This window comes from Wolffia australiana, chromosome 8 (genome assembly GCF_029677425.1).
Source record: "Wolffia australiana isolate 7733 chromosome 8, ASM2967742v1".
In the NCBI taxonomy this organism is placed as follows: Eukaryota; Viridiplantae; Streptophyta; class Magnoliopsida; order Alismatales; family Araceae; genus Wolffia; species Wolffia australiana.
Window position 1 is genome coordinate 14,870,314 of NC_135842.1, and position 16,482 is coordinate 14,886,795.

The following is a 16,482-nucleotide window of genomic DNA, read 5'->3' on the forward strand; positions in this document are numbered from 1 at the left end:
TTAAATATTTCATCTACCTACTAATTACACACCACTTACTATATTTTCTGCCTTAATTATTATTTTTACTTACCTGTAACTCTAACTCAACTATTAAATTCACCTCTAAAGGCCAGTCTCCATGGAAATGGCCTCGATCCTACTATGGTTTATGTTTTGAAAACAAATAATTTATGGTTTAAAACAATCTCTTATGTCCTGGTTTAACAAGTTCACCTGATGCCTTAAATTTTGGGTTTAATAGATTTGAAAATAGATACTTTGCTGTTATGTAAGCGATAAATTTAAAATCCCATTTTTGTCTTTATTTATTTTGATAACATTCTCATGATAAATTTGCAATTAAAAACTTAGGCCCGACACATTATTTTTTGGGCATTTAAGTTGTTCTTCCTAACCATCTTTATGATTCATATAGATGTAAATATATATGATATATTTTAAACTGATCCAGCATTGAGCATAGTAAACCTTCCCTCACTCCATGTTCTCAATCTATTCCACATTTAATTCTTCTTAATTTAATGATGTTTTACGATTTAGAAAAATCATGGAATCACATCAATACTTAACTCTTACTGAATCGAATATCGCATTTGCTGTTAATAAAACATGCCAGAAAATGCATTCCCAAAATACGATTGAAAGCAAGGCCCTAAAATGATTTCTCGCTATCTTACAGAAGATTCCTGCATGGTTACTCATCACGATAAAATATAATTTAAGTTTAAATGCCTTGACCAATACATATCTCCCAGATGATTTGTCACATCAATCAATCTGTGCGATCTAAGTGTATTTGAGAGACAATAATATTATTTAATGGTTCTTTCTAGAAACTTACTACACTGGTAAGATTCAGCATGGAGGCAGAATATTTCTCTGGCTAATGTGGCTGTAGAAGAACTATGAATTTATTCTCCCCTGAAACTCCCACTACAATCTGAATGTGCACCGATCCTCTGGTGTAATAGCATGTGAGCAACTTATATTTGCACCGAATCCCATTTTTATGCAAGGACGAAGAACATCAAAATTGATTTTTACTTTGCAGTGGAACAAGTTGGGGGTAAAAGCATCCCAATCACCTTTATCAAGAGTGAAGGGCAGTTGGCAGATGTCCTCACAAGATCTCTGCCATGGGCCATTGCTCATATGAGTATGGGAGCGACAGCTCGGCCATCTGGCGCATGGTCAGTATCCATTCGACAAGTAGGATTTTTAATTATACTTACCTAGCGATAAGAAAACACATACCTCTATACTCGTTGAGAGATCTAGCCACCAAGATTCAGAATATGATTACATCTAGTTGAAAAAGGTCAAATGATCGATGGTCCAGATTGAACTTAAACAGTGAGTCATAACTTTCATGATTAAAAGATAATAAGTTACTGTGATATATTATATTATAAATACCAAGTGTATTGTTCTAGTTGGCTGAAATATGACAAAACACACCACCTTTTCGTACGTATCATTTTTTCCTCTCTCTCCCTCTCACTATCCCTCTCATCCTGCCGTTCTTGTTCTTCTTCTCCAATCCTTAATTTCTTTCAATGAAGTCACCATGAATATCTTCATCTCATTTCGACTTTTAATTGGCTTTTAACTTAAGTGGCATATTTTTACGGGACAATGCCCGACAATTGTAACTAGGGTTTGACGGTTCTGGTACAGTATGTACTTTTAGCAAGGACCTAAACCTTACCTAATGATTGGTTCAGTTCCATTCAGGTCTCGTTTGGTCCCCCACCGGTCCAGGTCCAGTCCCTGTCCAGTTGACTAGTCAAACCCAAAGAACAAAAATTGAAGATAAAAAAATGGTATGGACTTTTCATAAAAAGGAAATTTTATTGGGAAGTCAGCTATAAAGCCCATCTTGAAAAATGAAAAGACAAATGAAATAAAAAGATAAAAATAGAAGAAGATTGAAAGAAGAATAATTGAATAATAAAAGAAGAACTAAAGAATGAGAAAGGAAGATGGAAATGAAGAAGGCAAAGAAACATAACGAGAAGTAAGAAAATCAGGAGAAAGACAAAGAAGGAAAATAGTAGGAAAAAGGTAACAAAGAAGAAAAAGTAAAAGAAGACTATAAAAAGAGAAGAAGTATAATAAAATATGAAGATAAAAAGTTGAAAAGATGAATAAAAAGAAAAGAATAATAAAAAAGATGCCAAAAAAATAAAATGGAAGAATGGATGATGAAAAGAAGAATAAATTAAAAAAAGAAGAAGACTGAAAGAAATGGGCAAAACTTGACAGAGTTGATTGTAGACTGATAGAGATAGAAAATGAAGCGGGTAAACAAAAAATAGCGCGAAATACAATGAACAGAACTTGACAGAGTTAGAGGAGAGAAAGAAACAAGGATAAACGAAAATTAGCGAGATTGAAAGCAAGAAAGACGGAGTCAGAGAGCGGGAGAGAGAGAGAGAGAGAGAACGTGTGTGAGAGAGAGAGAGCGTGCGCGTGTGAGAAAGAGAGAACGGGAGAGAGAGAGAGAGAGACCGTGCACGAGAGAGAGAACTGGAGAAAGAGAAGAGAGCGTAAGAGAGGGAGAGAGAGGAGAGAGAGAGAGAGAGAGACCGTGCACGAGAGAGAGAACTGGAGAAAGAGAAGAGAGCGTAAGAGAGGGAGAGAGAGGAGAGAGAGAGAGAGAGACCGTGCACGAGAGAGAGAACTGGAGAAAGAGAAGAGAGCGTAAGAGAGGGAGAGAGAGGAGAGAGAGAGAGAGAGCGTGCGAGAGAGAGAATGAGAGGGAGAACGAGAGAGAGAGAGCGTGCGAGAGAGAGAATGGGAGGGAGAACGAGAGAGAGAGAGCGTGCGAGAGAGAGAATGGGAGGGAGAACGAGAGAGAGAGAGCGTGCGAGAGAGAGAATGGGAGGGAGAACGAGAGAGAGAGAGCGCGCGAGAGAGAGAAAGGGAGGGAGAGCGAGAGAGAGAGAGAGAGAGAGAGAGAGAGAGAGAGAGAGAGAGAGAGAGTGGGAGAGAGAGAAGGAGAGGGAGAACGAGAGAGAGAGAGCGTGCGAGAGAGAGAATGGGAGGGAGAACGAGAGAGAGAGAGCGTGCGAGAGAGAGAATGGGAGGGAGAACGAGAGAGAGAGAGCGTGCGAGAGAGAGAATGGGAGGGAGAACGAGAGAGAGAGAGAGAGAGCGTGCGAGAGAGAGAATGAGAGGGAGAACGAGAGAGAGAGCGTGCGAGAGAGAGAATGGGAGGGAGAACGAGAGAGAGAGGGCGAGAGAGAGAGGGAGGGGGAGAGCGAGAGAGCGTGCGAGAGAGAGAGAGAGAGGGAGAGTGAGAGAGAGAGAGCGTGCGAGAGAGAGAATGGGAGGGAGAACGAGAGAGAGAGAGCGTGCGAGAGAGAGAGTGGGAGGGAGAAAGAGAGAGAGAGAGAGCGCGAGAGAGGGAGGGGGAGAGAGAAGGAGAGGGGGAGAGAGAGAGAGCGAGAGAGAAAACGGGAGAAAGAGAAGAGAGCGAGAGAGAGAATGGGAGGGAGAACGAGAGAGAGAGCGTGCGAGAGAGAGAATGGGAGGGAGAACGAGAGAGAGAGCGTGCGAGAGAGAGAATGGGAGGGAGAACGAGAGAGAGAGAGCGTGCGAGAGAGAGAATGGGAGGGAGAACGAGAGAGAGAGAGAGAGAGAGAGAGAGAGCGTGCGAGAGAGAGAATGGGAGGGAGAACGAGAGAGAGAGAGAGAGAGAGAGAGAGAGAGAAAACGGGAGAAAGAGAAGAGAGCGAGAGAGAGAATGGGAGGGAGAACGAGAGAGAGAGAGCGTGCGAGAGAGAGAATGGGAGGGAGAACGAGAGAGAGAGAGCGTGCGAGAGAGAGAATGGGAGGGAGAACGAGAGAGAGAGAGCGTGCGAGAGAGATAAAGACATCGTTTGAGAGAGAGAACGGGAGAAAGAGAAGAGAGCGTGCGAAAGAGATAAAGACATCGTCTGAGAGAGAGAACGGGAGAAAGAGAAGAGAGCGTGCGAAAGAGAGAAAGGCAGCGTCAGAGAGAGAGACGGGGCGAGAGAGAAGAGAGCGTGCAAGAAAGAAAGAACAGGAGAGAGAGAAGAGAGCGTGCGAGAAATAGTGAACGGGAGAGAGAGACTGAGAGAGAGCGGGCGAGAGAGAGAACGGGAGAGAGAGCATGAGAGAGAACGGAAGAGAGAGCCGGCGAGAGAGAGAATGGGAGAGAGAGCATGAGAGAGAACGGAAGAGAGAGACTGAGAGAGAGAGAGAGCGGGAGAGAGAACGAAAGAGAGAGTCGGCGAGAGAGAGAGAATGGGAGAGAGAGCATGAGAGAGAACGGAAGAGAGAGACTGAGAGAGAGAGAGCGGGAGAGAGAGCATGAGAGAGAACGGAAGAGAGAGCCGGCGAGAGAGAGAATGGGAGAGAGAGCATGAGAGAGAACGGAAGAAAGAGACTGAGGGAGAGAGAGCATGAGAGAGAACAAGAGAGAGAGACTAAGAGAGAAGGGGCGCGAGAGAGAACGGAATAGAGAGAGCTGTTGGGGCTTTGGAACAAAACTCACTACTCACTTGGATATGCAACACAACATCAACACATAAATGAAATGTAAGACTTATTTTTTATTTTCAAACTAGGTACATATATAGGAACTTATGTTCCAACCCACATTGTAACCGACATAAAAGTCTTTAGAAAAGTCAACAATACTAACATATCCTCCTTAATGTTGACTGTTTGACTCCTAGATGATCTCTAAATTTCTCAAATCCTCCTTGAGCCAAAGCGTTGGTAAATCCATCAGCAACTTGATCAAGAGATGAACAACGTTTCATAATAATTGTTCCGGCATTGACTTGATCTCTAATATAATGATGCTTTATCTCTATATGTTTGGTTCTTCCATGAAATACTGGATTCTTGATCACAACTGTTGTGTTATCACAAAACAAAATAAAAGCTTTTTCTTGATCTACACCAAGATCCTACAAAATCATTTTTACCCGTATTCCATGTTGACTTGCACTTGCTGCAGCTACATGCTCAGCTTCTGAAGAAGATAATGCCACTGTCTCTTGCTTATTTGAACTCCATGAAACAGCTCTTGAGCCGATGAGAAAAACATATCCACTCGTACTCTTTCTTTCATCTCTATCTCCTGCCAATCACTATCCACATATCCTCTCAACTGAAGATTAGATGATCGATCATATAGTAATCCATACTCTATGGTTCCACATATATATCTCATAATTCTTTTCACTACTCCAAAATGATGGGTAGAAAGATAACTCAAAAATCTTGACACCAAACTCACAGATAGCATAGTATCTGGTCTTGTATTTCTCAAATACATTAAACTCCCAACCATGCTTCTGTAAAATTGCTCATTGACCAAAGTCATACCATCGTTCAAAGTGAACTTTTCATTTGAATTCATAGGAGTAGTACATGATTTGCATGATATCATTTAAATTTTTTAACACTTCTGACGCATACCTTTCTTGAGAGATAAATATTCCCTTTTCATATTGAAATATTTGAAGACAAAGAAAATGATGAAGTAAACCAAGATCAGTCATCTCAAATTCAGATATCATTAGGTTCTTGAATTCTTGAATAAGAGAATCAGACGATCCCATATAAATCATGTCATCAACATAAATACTCACAATCATAATATCACCTTTGCTCCTCTTGATGTATAAGGTATGTTCATTTTCACTTCTTTGAAAACCATACTTTATCAAAAAATGATGTAACCTTCCATACTATGCTCTTGGTGCTTGTTTTAAACCATATAAAGCTTTCTTCAACTTGTAAACTTTGTCCTCTTTTCCTTTAACCACAAATCCTTCAGGGCATAACATAAACTTCTTCATTAAAAATACCATTTAAGAAAGCAGATTTAACATCAAACTGATATACCTTCCACGCCTTTTGAGCTGCAATGGCTAACAAAATTCTTATTGATTCAAGTTTTGCATCAGTTGAAAATATTTCAAAATAGTCAATTCCATAATTTTGTGCATAACCTTTGGCTATTAACCTTGCCTTATACCTCTGTATACTCCCATCTGCTGAATGCTTGATTTTACAAACCCATTTTACTCCAATAGGTTTAATTGAAGATGTAAAATCCACAAGCTCCCATGTGTCATTTTTCTCAATACACTTAATTTCATCATCCATTGCATTCTTCCACTCTTTCTTGCTTTTAGCTTCTTCAAATCTTACTGGTTCATAATGTGACAAAAGTGCAAAAATACTTGTCTCATATAATTCTTTTACCGACTTTGTCTTTCTTTGTGGTGATGGTGATTCATCTTCAATTAGTCGTGATTCAGAATTTCTATCTGAATCAAGGATAGAACCATACTTTCTCCATTTCATTCTTTGTATTTCTGATTTCCTTTCTCCTCCTTGATATGTAGGATTTTCACTCCAATCCCAAAAGCTTTCCTCATAGAAAATAACATCTCTTCTAATAATCACCTTTTTTGTTAAAGTATTATATAATCTGTAACCTTTGCTTTCATTATTGTATCCAACAAAAATGCATTTCTCACTTTTATTGTCCAACTTTCCATGCTCACTTTGATCAATTAAAGCATAAGTAATGCATCCAAATACTCTTAAATGACCAACAACTGGTTTCTTCTCATACCAGGCTTCAAAAGGCGTCATATCATTCACGACTTTCGTAGGAGAAATATTTTGAATATAAGCTGCAACAGCAACAACTTCAGTCCAAAATTGAGTAGGTAAATTTTTTTCATGCATCATGCTCCTAGCAGCTTCAACAAGTATCCTGTTCTTCCTCTTAGCAACTCCATTCAGTAGGCTGAGGAGTCTTTCTTACAGTCAATTGTCTACAAATTCCAACTTTTCTCCTCCTTTGTCTATACGTAGAATTTTCAAAGAATGTCCACACATATTTTCAGCCATTGCTTTGAATTCAATAAATATATGAAATACCTCTGATTTCTCTTTCAAAAAATAAACCCAGCACATTCTTGAGTAATCATAAAAAAATAGGAGGAAATACTTACTTCCACTCAAAGATGAGGTTTTCATAGGACCACATACATCTGCATGAACTAATTCCAAGGGTGCTCTTCCTCTCCATGGATGTTCATTTGAAAATTTCTCTTCTATTCCATTGATATCTTCCTTGACCTTGACTTCGTCCTCGGCTTAAACCTCTTCCTTTAAAACCTGTTTCATATCCTGCTCCAAGTCCTCTTGTCTGATTAAAATAGTATCCTTGATGATTGTGTTGTCTGCCTCTTGTCGATCTTCGTCTACCTCTTCCTTTGTGAAATCGACTTGAGCGTGACAACATAGCCTGATCTTCTTTCTTAGACAAATCAATATTTGCCCTAAATGCTTCTTCAATTGATTTTTCCTTTGACCTCTTCATTCTATCTTCATGAGCAATCAAAGAGCTCATCAAATCATCATGAGTATATGTATCAAATTCTTTTGATTCTTCAATTGCAGTAACAATATAATCAAACTTAGTGGGCAAACTTCGTAGGATCTTCTCCACTACTTTTCTCTCTAAAATATCTTCTCTGTATCTGCTCATTTGATTCACAATTAAGAAAACTCTAGTAAAATAGTGTTGGACAGATTCTTCAACCTTCATAGATAAAGATTCAAACTCTCTTCTCAATGTTTGTAATTTTACCATTGCTACTTTATCACCTCCATGAAAATCTTTCTTCAAAATATACCAAGCATCATGTACTGTAGTTGCCTCAGAAATCTTTGTAAACACTTTTTGAGTAACAGATTCTTGAATAATAAACAAAGCCTTTGCATCTTTTCTATTCAAATCTCTAAATTCAGTTTTCTTTGTTTCATCTGGTATAAAACTATTTTCAACAATATCCCATAAATCTTGACATCTAAATAGGGACTTCATCTTGGAACTCCACATAGAATATTTTTCTCTAGTAAAAGGAGTTGCAGTTATGATAGACCCTTCCCAAGGTGCTTTCCCAGCCATTTAAAAGAAAAACAACACCAAAACCAAAAGTAAGCTCAACTTTATCTTACTGTTGTAATAAGTCAGTTGCCTCAACTCTTGGAGCTTTGCTTTTAATTCTCTTCCACAATCCTTAGGAAAACCTATTTTTTATTTTCAAACTAGGTACATATATAGGAACTTATGTTCCAACCGACATAGTAACCGACATAAAAGTCTATAGAAAAGTCAACAATACTAACAAGAGCATGAGAGAGACCAAGAGAGAGAGAGCATGAGAGGGAACAAGAAAGAGAGCTCAAGAGAGAGCGTGAGAGAGAACGGGATAGAGAGAGCATGAGAGAGACCAAGAGAGAGAGAGCATGAGAGGGGAGAAGAAAGAGAGCTCAAGAGAGAGCGTGAGAGAGAACGGGAGAGAGAGCATGAGAGAGAACAAGAGAGAGAGACTGAGAGAGAGCGGGCGAAAGAGAAAAAGGGATAGAGAGAGAATGAGAGGGACCAAGAGAGAGAGAGCATGAGAGGGAACAAGAAAGAGAGCTCGAGAGAGAGCGTGAGAGAGAAAGCACCAGAGAGAAAGCAAGAGAGGGGGGGGGTAGAGAGAAATCGAGAGAGCCAGAGGGAGAGAGAGGGGGGAGACGCGATCGATAGGAGGGGAGGGGGGAAGAGGGGAAGCGCGATAGGTGGGGAGGTGGAGCACGACAGGGAGAGGTGGGGTGTGGGGAAAGGGGATCAAGAATATAATATTTTTTATTTATATTTAATCCGTTCCCGGTCCAAAACGTCAAACCTTAAGAGCAACTCCTATATAGAACGACACTATTCTTTGTCGTACAGTAAGCAAATTTCCTTTCTTTCTCTATTCCCGCCTGTAGTAAACAGATTTTCCATAACAATCATTCATGTATTTCAACGAAACACAGACAAGCGAATTAAATGTGTGATCTTTGAATTAATCAGAGCCCATGATTGCTTCAAGTTTCCGTATGATTCTAAACCCAGGCAGGTATCTGGGACGTACACAAATGGGATAATTTACATCGTTCGGCGAACGAAAGAAGACAATCAGGAGCACGTTGACGGAACAACGGTGCCAGATTTAGATATATAAACGTTCTTGCAGAAGCCCATGGCTGCAACACCGCTTGCTGTGACAAGGTTGACGTCCTCGAGGGTTATTCCTCTGCAGGGGACTGTATGGCTGCAATCAAATTCCATGGCCACCTTGTTAGCCGTTGTCCCCTTGATATTCTTGTACGCCACGTTGCTTACTGCCACAGCTGATTTCTGTACGGTGGCGCCAAGAATAAAAAAAGATCAAGTTGAGGAAAAACATTGATGAAAGTTAAATGTAGTATCCATGAAATATCTTATACCTGCTCGCGACACGGAACGGCTGAGTCGCAGTAGTTCTGGTCTATGATAATAGGATTTTTAACATTATCCATGACGACGTTCCGGAATGTGATGTTCTTCGCGTATCCTTTTCCACCCTGGCGGTAGGAAACAGATACAGAATCTCAACAATGCATTTAATGTAATTGAAAAGAAAGAGTCAGAGGTAGTTCTAACGATATAACAATAACTTATATTTTTTTCTCTTGGTTATTATTCTATCTTTCATGGGGAGTTCTTACCTGCCAGGTCTTTATACGTACGCCATTGGTGCTTCCTTCAAGCTGCACCGTATCGACTAAGACGTCCGACACTGTGTCCTCAGCGCCGTTGGCTCCAAGACTTCCGATGCTGTGAACACAATCCAAGAAATGTTTAGATTGCAATTATTCTATCTCGGATTTAATCGATGATGACGCTGTTAAGCAGTTAACATATTTATTACGACTGTTTCATCTCTATGACTTGAGAGTTTGAGAGGTTGATCGTCAAGAACACCCGTTGACGTTGATGGAGAACGTCAAACGTTGATGTGCGCGTTTATTGATGTGATAACGTTGATGTAGATGACGATATTTTGACAGAAATAACAAAATTAATGATTTGCGGACGACTTAACTCTCAAAACCAACGTCAAAGTGTGAATTATCATTGTCCCTCAACGTCAAAGTGTCACGTAACGTTAGACGTATGCCGAACCCTAATTTCCTATAGAACTTATTTGAATCTAACCTGATTCCATGGCCGGGGCCGCAGACGATGCTAGAGGCCGTGATGAAGCGCGAGCCGCTAACTATAGAGATGCAATCGTCACCGGTTCTTATGACACAGTCGCTGATCTTAACGTCGGTGCTGCCTGAGACGTGGATCCCATCCGTGTTTGGGCTCTCGGCAGGGGCGGATATCGAAAGCCCAGAAAGGCGTACACCTTTACAGTCGGAGACTGTGGCGTGCATTTGCTGGCTGTTCTTGAATTTCAGATCGCTAACACTCACCTCCTCGCAAGTCTGGAACGTCAATGCCTACAAAGGTAAAACGACGTATGTCAGCTCTAAAACATCGCAGAAGCGTATTAGGCCATTAACTTGATGCAAGAGCGTACCGTTGGCGCGCCTCTGCATGGCTGAAACGACAACAAGAGGACAGATTGAGTATTATTAGAATACAGTGCATTGGATGCATGAATCACGTTCTTTAAGAAAGCTCAGTGGATATATGAAATAAAACTCCGTAAGTAAACATTAAGAGTCGAAGTAAAAGAGCTTGAAAACTAGCTGCTCCTAACCAAAGATTAAGGTTCTCAGATTATAAATGAACTTCTGTTTTTCAACAGAAAAACAGAAGTGATATTTATAATTTAACATAAATTCATAGAGTATATTTGAGCGATGGCTGATGACCCAAATCAACGATCGGAAAAGACTCGGTACGGATATCATTTGGAAGCCACAAAAAGAAAAATAGTGGTAATTGCTGCTAGAAGTATTGTTAAGGTAAAAGAGCCTACTCGTGAGGAGTCGACTTTGCAAGAGACCTTCCACCACACATGACCGTTGCCGTCTATTGTCCCTCCACCCGTTAATTTGAGACCGTTTACCTTGTTGAACATGATCCAGGATCTCCGGTTTGCTTTATCCCAATCTGATATCTTCCCTGATGCGAGAATTGTACCCTCGACCTGTCCAAAGCGAAAAGAAATAGAAAAGCATTGGTCAAAAGCTATAAATGGTTTATTATTTGACTACTTTTTATTCCTCATGATGCTTACGGCTATAGATATTGAAGAGTTGCAGGGGCCGAGGAAGATGATGGGTTTGAGCCGATACGTCTTTCCCCCAGGCACAAGCAACGTTAAAGGCGCTGAGGAAGCACAGGCGGTTTTCCAGGCAGAGACGAAAGCCTGAAGACAATTAAACTTAAAAAAATGCGAAAAATGAACGAACAAAATAAGATATGCTCTATGTTCATAGTCTTCATCAAACCTCAGTATCATCTGAGAAACCGTCGCCACGAGCACCGAATTTCCCTACGTTCAACACTGTGGGGGCCTTCTCCATAGGAGAACTTCCAAGGATGGTGTTTATCCGCGACTCAATCGTATTAAGGAGAAGCACAAGGCTAAGGACAAAGATAAACCTTCTCAAACCCATTTGCTATCCGTCTATCTTCACTGATCTTTCTCAGATTTTTCTAAGAGTGATTGAAGGGTAAGGCAAATTTATAGTAGAAGATGAACTTATAGTTCAAATCTCTTGGTAATCCGGTTTGTCTCAAGGACGTGGGTCAAGATAACGCGGTAGCTTAGAAGGAAGGGGAGCCTTGCCGGTGGCGGCGCCCCGTTGCTCTCTCTCCACTATCTCTCGTATTGCGATAGTTCTCTTCTAGATATTTATTATTATTATTATTATTTCTGTTTCTATTTGATTTGCCAGAACATGGTCAAACCTAGTTTGATCTTGTGGCCATGTATCTTCCTGCTCGAGGATTCGTCAACCATTGGAACTCTCGTTGGTAGCTTGCTAAACTTTCTTTCCAACTTCCGTCAAGTCATCTTCGGTTTCTCTTGCGTTCCACAGTGCTCGGGAATTTAATACATTTCCCAATAAGCGAGGAGCCGACACGTGTATCTTCTAGGAAGGAACTGTGCCGCTGCCTTATGCGCTGAATTGACCGTTACTTAATGGATAAAGCTATCTATAGGGCTTCGCAGAAACGGTGGCAGACAAATAAGAAGAAGAACTCTACCTCCATCCCTAGATGTCCTCTACACGGATCAGGGTATTGCTAGGATATAGGCCCTGATCCCTTGTGACCTGCACCCCTAATGACTTCAAGGTTTTTACATATGGAATTGATTTGATTGTCTAGGTTGTATGAAGTACCTGTACTATTGTGTATCTGCGAAGAGCATGCTCAACGAGAGAACATACATTCTTAACTTTTCAAAGATATATGATCGACACCAGATTTGATGCCCATAGAGACATTAGGAATATAAATTAGCTGGCTTTAAGCACTGTTTGCTCGATCTATCTGGTCATCTGCAACCCAGGGCATAATCTTCTCGGTTAATGGCAGAATGGATCTAATAATTTACTGCAGCGATCAAGAATGCTAGTCTTCGACCAACGCAGAGCACTACTCAAACTGTGAGAAAGTTGGTGGTGCAAAAGCTATCTTTCTAAATTGTATGAGCTTCTGTCATTCAACACTTCTCTAACACATCCTTTCGTTCCGATATATCACGTGAAAACTATCAACATATTAGTGTAATCGCAAAGGACTCTTTCATCAATAAGCTCCATGAAATTAAGCAATCTTTCCTTTATTCAAATGGGACAGATGTAAGACTTGTTAATTCTTTAATTTATTGGATGGTTATAGGGATAGAAGTTTATGGTTTACAAGAAAATGAAAACCTAATTGCTTGAACTTATGCATCCGAATACATATTAATAACTTGCACTAATACAGGCACGACATATCATACATATTGATAACTTGTATTCATGAAAATGTTTTTGGTACATGTTATTTGAATATACCTATTTGTATTCATGGTCTACATCTTCCATTAGTTCTAGAATCTTTATTGAATGTCCATTGTAGGTTTAGTATTGAACAACCTCAACTTGAGTTTGCAAAACTGAATCACCGCATAATATTATTGTTTTTGGAGCTCATCATGTGCAGGTCCTAGGCTCTGAATTCATGGAAAATGGAACTCCAATTTTCAGACGATACATCATTGGTCATTGAGCTAACTAGGGGAGGGCTCATTGGCCTGGGATCAGAAAATGGGACATATCCAAGTGTAAGTCTCTAGAATCTCAATGGGCTAAAATCACAAATTTAAATTAGTGTATGTCCAATCACGGAGTCGACCCTAACTAGCTCATCATGTATGCTAATTATATTTTCCATGAAATGGATCATAGGTTTTAGGTTGTATGTAATAATTAGCAGTCTTAACGCAATTAGTGGAGGTTCACAAGACTACTAGTGGTCAATAAAGAGACCAGATTTAATGAGCTTGATTACACGAATTTAATGAAGTCATATCCTTTATTTTTCCTCCTGTGATCGTTATAATGAATTGCAAAAATACGTCAAATGTTGAGTGAATAATGGTGACATCATACTTAAGTGATTAACTATCCTCAAACATCTGTATTCTTATGATACTACAGAACATCAAAATAAATGAAAAAATAACACTATGTACTCCTTTTCATATGATAATGATGGTTCATCCAATACCCATTTGTGTCAAAGCATCGAGAGTAGATAATGGGTGTGGTATAGAGAAAGGTTTTAGCGAATGAGTTTATATGAATCGTTCATGCTCTCATACTTGCAGTCCACCAGACTAATGCATGTCAAGGTTGTGTAGGTGATCCTTAGAATCCAAACATCGATGGTGTATTGTGTATGACAGTTGTGTTGCAACCGTGACCTTTAAATCCCCAATCATATGATGCTAAACATTCCAATCTCATGTTGTAACAAGTCTTCAAAGATGATTTTGTGGTCAAGAAGGGATCCTCTCCCTCAGTATAACCATGGCCTATATTTTTTTGGTTAATGAAGTGAGTCATGTAAAGCCGTTTGAGCTTCTATTGTTTTATCAATTTGTGTGCGTACAGGGACACACTAGTAGATCTGTCAAGTGTCCGTACATCAGTTGGCTTAGACGTGCTGGGATATCGCACTGCCTTTTGGGTGGGCTCGTAAAAAGCCTACTAGCGTTAAATAGGTGGTACTCTAAGATTCGCCTCCCACTTTGTTCCATTTCTTTGCTTTTTCCAATGTTTAGTCATAGAGCACGTAGAAAGAACCTAATAAATAATAGAAATGACAGTCAATAACAAGCGAATCCCGAAAGTTCAGATAACTAAGTCAGCCACTTTGGCCCAATACAATCAGTTCAGATGCCCTGTACAATCAGTCTTTTTTCATTTTGTAACATTATTCAATAGAAAAGTCGTACGTCTTCAATGTCTAAGCCAAACTTCAGGTAATGAATATCTTGCTTGATTCTATAAGAGATTTCAACAGGTAATTAAGGTATCAACTTGTAAGGTTTTCTACCTTATACGAAATTAGTAGAAATGCAATGCTTAGTACAAATATGTGTTACCTGTTGCGACGTTATATTTAAAATCATGTTATTGAGATTATAGAACAGACAACTTGAACATTATAATTCACTTAGCGCGACAGTATTTGAGAATAAGCCTAGTGGTTAGGACGACTTACGAAAGAGGATGTACCGTATTCAAGCAGTTCATTGTCAGTAATAAATGGTTTTTAGTCAGCAGTGTCGAAGCTCGAATTGCCTTTCCTGAATTTTACCTCGAAGAAAAGAATAACTTCCAAGTTCCAGACGAATAATTGTTTCTCTAGAACGGGAATATCTGATATTAAGTTGATTCTCCCTTAAAATGTGAAATAGGTTAACTTCAATATTTTGTGTCCCTCGTCCTAGCAGGCACTCCAAGAAATAGAAGGTACCAATTGTGGATATCCTTCTAAAATCGAACCAAGATTTGACGAAGAAAGACCATACACCGCTGCTGATTTTTCAGGTTACGACACGTGGCGAGCCTTGCTAAATCACATTTGATGTTTAATATTGCGAAGAAGTGAACTACACGGTTCCCTTGGGAGACCATTGCAAAGAAGACTCAAAAGCCAAGTTGTTAAAAAAATCAGGATTGAGCATTGGTGTCCACCATTGTTTTCATAAACAGTGGAAAAGTTATGTGCGTCTTTCCTGGACTGAAGAAGAAGGCGTTGAAGAAGACTGATCGCTGCACAGTAAACGTGAAATCCAAAACAGGAGAACCAACCGGTCGGCGTCGTCGCGTGTTGCCTTTGGATGTGACAGATTTTAATGCAGATTGGATGATGCGTCTGAAGTGACCAGGGAATAAAGAAGTCTCGGATCCCACGTAATAAGCGGCCTACCTCTTCCAAATGGGTGGCCGGGAAACGGTTGCTGAAAACGAAGAAAAATAGAAGATTCGCTCGTTACGTTTGGTCACTTCAGGAATGTGTGGATCTTGACATCCATCGAACAAGGCTGCCGTGTTATTGTAATTCCTTTTAGGCGAGATCTGCGGCAACCAACTGTCTGAATCTGGAATGTGAATAAAAAATACTTCTAGTTTTCACACGAGTTAAGTGCGACTTGTTCTCAGAAAAAAGGTATTTCTCGTTTTTGTTTTCGTTTTTCACGGATACTTCAAGTACATTGTCTTTTATTTGGTAAAATGAGAATGTAAGGCTTGTTGCAACACAACTGTCATACACAATTCATTTATTTTACTGATTTCGCAGTTGCAGAGTCAGCTGGGTCAATATTACCTTACATGGTTTTAACTTTATATTAAGAAAAACAAAAGTTCTACGTGTGCTCTTCCCTCCTCGTTCACAAATAACAAATCCGAATCCAGAAGTCACGAAATTATTCACCTCATTGTTGGGTGCCACACGCCAAAATCAATGCTCCCATTCCAGTTGCACATGATTACATGTCTGGATATTGTCTGTGATTTCCTTGCATGACATACAAGTCTAGCACATGGACGTGCATTCAGTAAAATGCCAAATACCCGATTAATTTAATATAGTAGTAATATAGTCGTGGGTCTATATGTGCATTAGTTGACAGTCGGATTGGCTTGAAGTATGAATCCTTTCAATAGTTTATTATCGTATTTTTCTTAACATATAAATTTTGATCCTCTAATGCGTGGTTTGAAATCATAGAAAGTAAATTATTTGTCCCATAAGATAAATTTAAACTGCCTATAACTCTTAAGATGGTTGGAGTTTTCTAAATCAAATATGAGAAACTGCCTCTATAATAGGCATGCGAATTCATGGGCTCATATTATTACAAAAGTATCTATGAGCCTTGAGTCGGGTAAACTCACGTCTTTAATGATAACAACCATACATGATTTTCAGGGTATTCAATATAATCCGATTGCTTCACAAATACCTCATTATTGGCTCCTCCATCTAGGAATACTTACTTTACATTATTTTGCATGAGTTTCAATCATTAGCACAATCCAACGTCATTACGAGATTATACCATATCAATAATATTTACCATATAACATGTC

At 39.6% G+C, this 16,482-nt stretch overlaps 1 protein-coding gene across 1 annotated transcript; it reads right to left on the reverse strand.

Moving 5' to 3' along the window:
- Positions 1 to 8,938: 8,938 nt before the first annotated feature.
- Positions 8,939 to 11,522, reverse strand: LOC144706666 (polygalacturonase-like). Its single transcript, XM_078579667.1, has 8 exons — positions 11,329 to 11,522; positions 11,115 to 11,246; positions 10,854 to 11,024; positions 10,449 to 10,469; positions 10,079 to 10,368; positions 9,589 to 9,697; positions 9,328 to 9,444; positions 8,939 to 9,238 (listed from the first exon to the last, which is right to left on the reverse strand). Exons 1-8 carry the CDS (start codon positions 11,494 to 11,496, stop codon positions 9,017 to 9,019), a joined length of 1,230 nt encoding a protein of 409 aa, XP_078435793.1. The 5' UTR covers positions 11,497 to 11,522; the 3' UTR covers positions 8,939 to 9,016.
- Between the last annotated feature and the right edge of the window lie 4,960 nt (positions 11,523 to 16,482).